The 10,610-nt window shown below is 41.6% G+C and overlaps 1 protein-coding gene across 1 annotated transcript in view; it reads left to right on the forward strand.

Moving 5' to 3' along the window:
* Positions 1-10,610, forward strand: part of T265_02770 (hypothetical protein) — a gene marked incomplete at both ends in the record, with an annotated part of 68,834 nt that overhangs the window by 31,757 nt on the left and 26,467 nt on the right. Inside the window, one exon of the mRNA XM_009167085.1 lies at positions 1,338-1,385. Within this exon, the coding sequence (XP_009165349.1) occupies positions 1,338-1,385 (48 nt within the window). The remainder of the gene's footprint in view (positions 1-1,337; positions 1,386-10,610) is intronic.

Consider the following 10,610-nt stretch of genomic DNA (forward strand, 5'->3'; position numbering starts at 1 on the left):
ACACAGAGTTCTTTTGTTTTTTCAAGCCATGTCTTCGGTCAATATCAGAAAGTTTTACCTCACTCCAGCTGTGCACATTTGGACACGAATGTGGTTTTCACAGCAGACTCACCTGAATCCTAGCGGTATCTTTCATTTTTGATGGTCTTCTTCAAATGAACAGGTGGAGAGCACCTCATGTTTTGGTTCGTATGGCTATCTGATGAACCCCTAAAGGTCCTTGACTGTCAAAGAGTTTTCAGCAACCTAATGAGTAGTCTCTACACTTCATTTACACTCACTTTGCGAAGCTCACATGTCATTCTCAGTTTGACCAAATGTTAACCCCTGATACAAGAATGGTCATTTTGAACGACCCTCGATCCTCACGTGGGGGGCGATGATTGACAAACCCTGGACATACAGCTTTGCCGGATTTTACCATGAAGCATACAATGGAATCTCAAGAACTTCCTCTACACCAAGACGTTCCCCTTTATTGGAGCCCATCGGTAGAACGGAATAGGATTGCCATGGACCGTTCTTTTCTTTGGCAGCCTTTGAGTAAATATTCAGTAAAACTCTAAACTCAGTCTCTGTAGAATCAAGTGGATGACATTTAATATGATGGAAACCATACTATTGATGAGTAACACTTTTGGGTAAGTTGAGAATTGGTCACCTTGTAAATCATGTCCAACGCGAAATGAAGGGCGATTTTTTGGTTTAAATTCGATCGCTGCCTAACGCTATCAGCAAACGTTTGCTTTGAGTACAACCAAACTCGCCTTATTAATAAGAAAAATCCCATTAAGCATGCCAACTGCATACAACCGGAATGGGTGGGGTGGGTTGCTCTTGGTTTTCAATTATTCTGCTGACTCTGCATAACAAAACATGAAATAATGTTCAAAATACGCGTTTCAACCAAAAGAAAACAAGCTACGTTTCATTGGCTTTTGTACGGATGCACGACATCTCCAAAGGCACATTGCTAAATCCCAAATAGGGGGAAACGGAACATTAGGAATGGATCATGTGATTAACAGTCTGTTCAGCACTCTCTGTTCAGTGTGATATCAACTTCTACGGGCCATGTCGAATTTAACTTCCACATTCTGCATCTCACCAGCCTGACGTACACACAAGAGTTGAACAGTATTACATCGGAAACAATGAGGTGAATCGAAAATATGTAGGCAGTATCAAGAACAGGTAGAAAGTTGACTGCTTCTCTATTCTGCAAAGCTCAACGTTTCGAACACTACCAGACGGGCAGCACAACAACTATTCACGGGATAGATCTAGAGCTCTCAGAAAATGTTGCCGATCAGGATCGCTTCTTTTCCTCATGCTAGAAGATGCTGCATTCTTTGAAGACTTGAGTTGGAAGCACGAGGGCCCCGGTAAGTACGCCTTTTTGATGCTGCTTCCCTAGTCTGTAAGTACAGAATTGATCAGTTTCCACGTTCCTAACTTGCTTTGTTGTGGCCATGTACTTTTGTATCGAAAATTGTTGGTTAGACAGGGTATCCACCCACCTAAATACGGTCGATTGGATTCTATCCACCGACTGACTGGGAGCACTCACTTAAACGGAAACATAATTTCCGGCCTCTCCTCCATACACGTAAACCCATAAGTGTGTTGGCAACCAAAATACCAAATCGACAGCCGAATGATACAGGGTAAGGGAATGGACTGTCTCGAATCAGAGTTGTCTCAGAAATCAGAATAGCCAGATTTGAACGATTAGTCTTGTCTCGCCTCCCATAAAATGACAGCGGGGTCAAGCACAAAATTCAACCCTTAAAATCCTACAGTGTTCAACATTCAGCACCCCGGTACATTCAAAGTGACCTCGCAGTTAACAAGAAATGTTGACACAGTCGTAAGTTTACTGACTTCGCTCGTTTCAGGTTGAATTCCAGGAATCTACCGGAGTGGCCATCAATTCAGAAATTCCACTCCCTCTGGTGTTTTATCTGTGCTTAGTTCCAATTTTTTGTTGAATAAACAACGCATTATGGAGAGCATTCGATTATAAGCTGCACGAAGCTGGAGGATACACATACAGTAACCGGACGCCGGAATAGACAGCTTTGGACAGGAGTGTTTAAGAAATGCATTCAGTCAAAAATGGGGCAAAATTGCAAGCTCATCGCTTGACAGTTAACAAGTAATCCCTTGATGTGGACCAGTGTCTGATGAGACGGAAGTTTTTGACTATCGACCAGTAGTCAGAAGATTATCCGATCTAGTTAAATATATAAAAAAACTGTATTTTCCGATATGTGTTAGATTCCCGTGCACTACTTCTTACCGGACCACCTGGAAGTCTTTGTTGCAATACAGTGGTAGTTAATAATCCAACCCCTCCCATATGAAAAGGTCACTCGGAGGCTCCGCAGTTTAGATCACTTTTCGAATTGACATTAGATCCCCCTTTCCATCACATGTAAGTAACGTAGCATTCACATACTTGAGGAGTGATGACAAGGGTATCCTATTCTTAAGTGTCATATTTTGTATCCTGGCCGCTGCAACTACACTGGACGTTTAATATAGAATGAAAACGTCTGTCATTAAACAGCCCCTCTGTCGTGGGTTCCTGCTCACCACCTCTTAAACTCAAGTGTCCCCCTTGATGCACACAACTTGGGTTTACTCAAACTTGCGTCTGTGTAAGTAAAAATGTTTCACCGAGGAGACCACTTTTAAAAAGATGATTTGGGCGCTCGTTGGAGAGTGATGTTGTTGTTAGCTAATTACTTCCGGGTTGCTATGAAGTATCAGGATGACTTACTCTGATTCTCAGTTGGATACTGTAGTTAAAGCCCGAGAGTAAAATATCAAATCCAGGTCAGAGAAACTGATAGGGAAAACCTAACAATGCATTTAGTTGGCCTCCAGTGGATGCTATGTAAGGCGCCTGTGACGAGAAAAGTCGAAATGACACAATATGCAGGGAGTCAAACACCCTTAAGATCGTCTAAAGACCCATTTCTGTTAATCTTCTATTGTTTCTTATCAGGATTTACACGGTTTCGATTAGGTGTAGACAAATCCTTTAGTTCAATCTGTCAAGTTCTAAGTTCACGCCTTTCGATTAGGTGTAGACAAATCCTTTAGTTCCATCTGTCAAGTTCTACAGTTCACGCCTTTTCTCAGCCCTCCCCCAAAGAACGCTACCCGATTGGATTTTTTTTACCAAGTTCGAATGTGATTTTCAAAGTTCACACGCTCTGGAGCTGGTTCTTAACCCAGTTGCATCCAGACTGTGGCAATTCCGTGTGGTGTTTTTGTAGCCATGACATGGAAATTCGGGACACGTTTGTTTGTGGGAATGAGCGACTCATATAGAGTTTTACTATAAATAGTCAAAGTTTCAACCTACTTATAAAGCAAAGAACATTATCTTTGTTTTTTCATGACTATGAGTGATGCCGCGGTATTTTCCAAACAAGAAATGATCTAGCCACCTCTACGTGGAACATTTTATCTGCAGTGGAAAAAATGATCCTGAATAGACCGACCAACCAAAATCAACCCCATACCATTTCAAAAAAACGTCATTAATTTGGAAGTATTGGCAGTTACGTCGGTTCTCAGATGGTGAAAATAGTGAGCAGATAATGTTCAGAAATGGGATTTTAAGACTTTGCCGGGGTGGGTGCAAATCACCAAAATTATGACTGTACCGTGTTGTGGTAGTGGGGTTGAACCTGAACCTATGCACAATGAGTAACAGTATTTAACACGCCAGTCATTCCTGCGGAACTTAGTAAGGTATTTGTGGCCATTTTATTCTAGCATTGGGATCTTCAATTCACAATATCCACTTGATTCTTATCTCTGTTTGTCATAGAGTTAGTGACAGAACGATTATGTGCTGAGGTATCCTCAGTCGAGACATCTGCTCCAGTTGTACCAGTATGTTCGAACCGCGAGCATGTTTGTTGCACCCTGAGGAAACCCACCAGGTGTCTTGCCTTCTACAGCACAAAATTGATGTCAGATTCCTGGGTTGATATCGCCTCAAGTATTTTCGAATATCTCAACAGCTGATACAAATAAGTGGCTTTGGGAGGAATAACCCTTTTTTCTGGTATTCAAAGTAATCGTTCACAAACACATCAAGTAGCTAGGGTAATGCAGTGAAGTAATTTTGATAAAAGCAACGTATACCTGTCGATTTGTGGCGTGTTGGGCGCTCACTGAGGGTTGGTGACTAGCTTGTCACAGACAGCCAGTCTGTGATTCCATCACTCGGTTTATGAAACGTTGGGTCGTGGAGCCTGGTGATGGTCGCTTAGTCGCTTGTGTGTGCGGGTGTATAAAATATTTCCACGCCCATGTGGGGTGAAACCAAATCGAGCAAGACCACCTGAAACACCTACATGGCCAATAAAATTTCAGTTAATCAAGTATGGGGCCTACGTGACTATTCTTATCAGACACTACTTTTGGGAGATATCGCTTAAGATATGTTTATTATCATCTAAGATGCATCTACTTGAGATTCTTCCATGCTTGCCACCCTTTGAGCACATAAGTTCATTCGGATTAGTGTTTCAGGAAACCGACCCAAGTAACTCCGTTGATGTGAAGAATGGCTTATAAGCGTACGCGGAAATCAAACTAGAAAGTCAGGGAAACTAACTGGCACTCACCATTCACATTGTGTTTGTTGACTTCTGCCCCCCGTCAATCATTTCGTTCATCTAAGAGGAATAAACCCCAAGTAAAGAAACAGGGCTGCCTCGTTTGAGGTTTCTCAATGGTTGAGGAAGACGTTCGAATTTAACGCCCTTGTGGGACCGGAGAGTATTGTAAAATGAGAAGAACAACACTTCAGAAACTGCCACTCAGTTACAAGATTCCATGGGTGGAATCGTTGTCTAGCTTCGTCCAAAACCAGGTTCTTCAGTTTTTTCAACACAAGGGAAGAAGTATGCGCTAGGCCTCCTGAACTAACAAAATCATATGACCTAGGTAAATACGACGAAGCCACTAATCCAATAGTATTCTCCTAGCAGTACATTTTACCAAGATCAACCGGGCCTCCTAGAGTTCCCGAGGCCTCTATATACACTTTACAAGATGCAAGTGCTTGTCTCAACGGTCGTGCGCTGAATTATTTTTGATGGATAGTATGCTTATATAGTAACTGGTTCAGGTAAGTCGGATTTTTCGTGATCTTTAAGCGAATATTTCTGCAGGAGGACAATCCGTATGTGCCAGCTGCTTGCGTTTCTGCTTCACGAACCCGAAGGCCTAAAGCTGGCAAGGGGACAGCAATAAGTTGGAATGCTTCAGCATTGGGATGCATCGTTCAAGAAGCCATTGAACACAAAATTAAGTGACTTCAACTCCTTGAAAGAAATATGTCCCGCCTAAACGCACATCAAACACGTTGTTGACCAACCGCTCACAGTAGAATGGTACAGACTTCGGACTACTATAGGGCCGTTGGTTGCTTTCAGTAAAAACATAACAATTTCTCGCTGCCCCTCCACTTTTTACGCATAGGTGTAGTTCGATTGCAGCATACATTCCAGATTTCAACGAACACTCACATTTGCAAACGAATTCGGTTTTGATATGGGAATCAACTGAGTCCAGCTAAACCTTTCATTTGTGAAGGTCTGCCTCAAATGAGTGTACCGTCCCAAGCCATCTCATGTCATACTTGGCATACTATTCGAGATATTCCAATACATTATTGTCTAGACTTAACACATTGCTCATACACAGGGACCATCTATACCTGATCAGCTCCGAGAAGGGTGAAATCATTCTGTGGGTTGTTGAGTAGTTTTCAGCAACCTTGTGAGTAGTGTGTTGTTTCTGGACGACAAAATCCATATTTATTACTTCTCGTTTATTCTTATTACGGATTGGCTTCCTTAGCTTAACCAAAATCTGTGCCAAAAGGGGGCTTCTGGCGACTAAGGGTGTTTTTTTGGACCACATCTGGAAGTGGACACTGGGACAGAGGCATTGACTCCTAATAGTACCATAAGTAATCAACCATGATACTGAATTGACTGATACCGTTAAAATTCCCTCTGTACTCCAAGTAAAACAACACAACCCAACTAGCCGTTGTATGACCTCATGATATAACTACAGAGAAAAAGCATCCAAAGCATCTCAAAGCAACGGGACCTGGCTAAATAAAACTGTCTGAAGGGTGAAAAGTGCTGCCGGGCACCTGGAGGTCGAGAAAAATGAATCATCTTCACAAAGCTGATTGTATTGGAGGGAAAAATTGCTAGTTTCATTCTCACATCGTTTGAAACTATTATGTAGTACCTTTGAGAAAAATCATGTTACTTTACACTGCAACCCAACGCACTGAGAAAGTTTAGCGAATTACGTTTAACTATATTTTTTAAATGTCTGATGGTATTTGAACGACGGTTGTTGAGTGGGAGCTACTTCCCAGTTTAGTTGAATAAGAGTTCTAGTGAAACATTATCGTTTCATGACGAAGAAAACGAAACAAAAAAGTATGAACCACGCAGTGTCTTCTGAAACTCAGGGCCGTGTTGCGACATACCTCAATGGAGCACACCTTAGTGGGTTTACACTTTTATGGTGAAATTGCAGTGTCTCAAGGAGGAGGATGAGCCGCAAAAAAACTTTGTTAGGTGGCACAGTAGACCTTCCAGCTGAGGTTGAATTGCGTGATCTATCGGTAACGTATCCATGAGCTCGGTCTTCGATACCCAAGGAACCTGATCTCATGATTGTCATCATCTAGCCATCATCTAAACGCTTTTAGCCGGATGAACTTCTAAAACACGCTAGAGGAAACCTCCACACTAACGTTTTTTCTTGTTACGAGATAGAATGTGGGTTGGTGTCTTTCTGAGCGTGTTTTCTACAGGTAGAAGTCCATGTTTTTATTACCAAGATAAACCTACTGGCTCCAATAAAATGCACATATATGCATATATTTGTAAATATTTAAACATGCAAGTAGATCTATGCAAATTTATATACAAGTAGTATTGAATATTTTAGTGCTCACGTTATAAGTAAAAACAGCTATTCATTCGGCGCGTAGCTGTCATGCTACCCGAAGAAAGCACGTGAGCCCACATACTGCCAAGTTGCCCAAGCCTAAATATGAGCAGTTGAGACACAGGGGCTGGGTTCGAATCCAGATCTTTGGGTCGATAAGTTCAACTCTCAACCACTCGATCGTCCTCATATGCCCACATGCGCATATGTTTGCAATATGCTACTATATTTACTGTCTCCATTTTTCTCCTATGTGCATATTTTAACCCACCGTTACTTGTATTTAATCACGTTTTACTCATATGCTCATATTTTTTCCAGGGTGAACTTTAAGGATGTTTTTATGTGGTCGTTCATATTTACACATGTTAAGACCCCTTTTCAGTCATTATAACTTTCTCCATCTGAATTTTATTGGGGATTGTATATTGTCGCGCGTTTACACGTGTCCCATTTATCGTTTCTACATGCTGGGGAGTCACCATCGTGCGACACGGAACCTCAACTGCATAACTGAGGCATCTCTCATGCAATTCTGGCTCATAGAGATGTGTGAGCCATCATTATCTCCCCATATTGAACAGTTGAATTCGCAGTGGCACTCAAACCAGGTAAAAATTAAGTTTGCTTGAACCGGATGGTGGAACTTCCTTGAAGAAAACTACTCACACGTCTTCTTAATCCTACATAACAACTCACGACAGGTTTCATCCTTCTTAAGGATCATCAGGTAAGCGAAGTTCTCAAACTTCTCTCAAGTTTATGTTCTGCCTGAACTTGAATGGTACAAAATTCAACAAATGCATTCATTCGCAAACCAATTTGGTTTACGCAGCAGACTCAGTGGAATCCTGAATGAATCTCCCGTAACACCTATGCGTACGAAAGAGACCTTCAATTATCGGACGATTACGTGCACACTTGCAATTTTGATGTTAGTGGAAAGTACAGCTTGCATTTCAGGCAGATAATCAAAGACCTAACAGTTTGTGTGAAGCGGAGATTGCGCGCTGTACACCGATTGCCGTTACACGTATTTCTCAATCGTTTCCTTCATAACTCGATTTAAAAAGACTTCTCAAAATATGTCAGTACCAGTCAAGGGTTTTTGTTTTAGATTCTGGACGATGGGCATGGTGGTCAGTGTTTGATCAAGTTCACGTTTTATAATTTTGTTAACTAGACCAAGTTCACACATCTTAGCAATCAAAAACCCTCGTCAGTATCAACCGGCGCAGGCCTTTTTAAGGTCACATGTATTCCTTTATACATACCAACGACTTGATTGTTCCCGTGTTTTTGTGTACCAGTGCAACTAGGCTGATGAAATTGGTGTTGATTGTGAGTAACACTACTAACACGGAATTATAGATCCGAATGAATAGAATGGTTTTGAGAACAGTAATCTTCTTCCACTTTTTCAAAGCACCAGGAAGTTATTTCTTCATTCATTACAGATCGAGTCCCTGTCTACGGCTTCCCATTACTGATGATTCATGACACTTGTCTAGCAACAAAACCTCGTTTGGTAGTTTCACTTTCAACTTGTTTTTGTAGAAGTTCGACGGCTTTTCTCCTATGATCTCAGATGGCGAATGCTATCTGTCTTGAAAACTTGATGTTGTATGTGTACTTTCCCGTCGAATTAGTAGTGTTCGTGGCATATCCTCTGGCTTGGACGAAGATCATCACCACACAGATCAGTGAACCGCCTCTCGGTGTACAGTGGAATATCTAAGAGTGTCTTAATCCGCTTAATAGTTGATGGCAGCCGTGACGCGTGAAACAGCTTTTCTCAAAAAACGGATTAGAACAGGCCATATCTGTTTACGCATGGCTCAAGCACAAACTTTTCTTCACTAGAATTAATGGGTGTCCGAATTCCTTGGATCCCTAAATGTCTCGGTGTCGCGTAATGACTTTGGACGTTATTTCCACTGCTCTTATGCATTCTCTATGAGCATGTTGCTAAAGTCTTACTTCAAGGAATGTGTAAGGATAAACTTGACTTAACTGGACGCCAAATTTGATACCTAAAAGAAACGAGAAAACCTTACTAAAACTTTTGTCTTTCCAAGCCCGGAGAATTAAAACGGAAAGTGCTAGATTGCAACCAAATTTTGTAAAATCTTCTTTTGGGTCATATCTTAACCAGATATCAAAAAAGTGATCAAAGATTTCCAGTGTTAAGTGAAAATCTGTCCACAATGTTTAAAACTAGAGGGTCATTTGCTGGCTGACGCTTGAAACATAGTGCAAATAGAAGACATTGGTGTTCCTCACTTTTAATGAATCAAGCGTGGTCATACCCTGCTCGTAATGCATCATGGTGGTGCAAGTACTTCACTGGTTCAAGAGAGGACCATCAACTTTTCTAAACAATCACTTGTATTCAGTAACCATAAATAGATTGCTTCATCAAAACACACGACGAAATGTCAAGAAGAGTCTACAGGTGTAATAATATGCTGGTCGCTTTCGTGTCCAAACTGTCCACCCTGTATTCGGACAGTCAGTCCAAGAGGTAACCATGAATTTTGTTAGTCACAGTTTTGTCGCGTAAACGAGGTCAATCAACGGGTGAACACAGTAATTGACTCTAGCCTCTCCTAGAACGCTACAGTGTCTTAGTATACCAAGTACGGTGTTTACAAGCAGTTTACTTGCTTATATGATGAGGTGGAATAGGCTAGAACGCGTAAGGGGTGAAAAGTTTCCCCAATCTACGCGTGGCCGTTATGTGGGTCTGTGCGTATGAACTCATCTTCACACTTGTGCCGTTCGCTGAAAACTGCAAAGGGCCTTATTGCACTACTTATAGGGTTGCTGAAGACTCTCTGAGACTCTCTCTCTCTTGAGGCGCATCAGGCAGGCGCAGCCCCGATGTTCTACTTGAACACAAATTGCACGGAGTTAACGAGATACACTCATTTGCATATCAATTTGATTTTGACGGAAGACTCACCTGGAACCCAGCTAAATCGCTCGTCCATGATGTTTTTAAGCAACTGAATGTACTACACCAGGCCGTCTTATGTTTCGCTCGGCACAGCATTCGAGATATCGCGATACAAGTATAGGCGGCCTGAAGACAACCTTCTTGGAAAAGCTAATATAACGCAGAATTGGGTTTTCATTTACCGCTACCAAACACGCAAAATCATGTGGCTTGAAACCATTTTTATAATAAAGAGTATCCCATGGAGGCATAAAATACCAGATAAATACAGCATACATTGCTGAATCCTTCCATTTTCGTCAGATTTTGGTGTCAGCAACATCTCTTACTTGCAAATGGAGTTGAGATTTGAGGGTGCAGGGTTTCTACGATCTAGCACAACTCACCCCGAGATATCTGAAGCAATAAACAACAGTTTGCGAACATCCTTCAGGACAGTAGGCTACTTTTGTTGCGACGGCAGTTATTAGAGTTTTTACCTCCATTCTACGTCAGACTGTTGATGTGCGCATACGTGACGATCAACGCTTTCGTTGAATTACCCTGTTCGATCTTTGCTGATGAATCATTCACTTTATCTATCTATCTATCTATCTATCTATCAATCTATCTATCTATCTATCTATCTATCTATCTATCT

The sequence above is a fragment of the Opisthorchis viverrini genome (assembly GCF_000715545.1).
Source record: "Opisthorchis viverrini unplaced genomic scaffold opera_v5_35, whole genome shotgun sequence".
NCBI classification, from domain to species: domain Eukaryota; kingdom Metazoa; phylum Platyhelminthes; class Trematoda; order Opisthorchiida; family Opisthorchiidae; genus Opisthorchis; species Opisthorchis viverrini.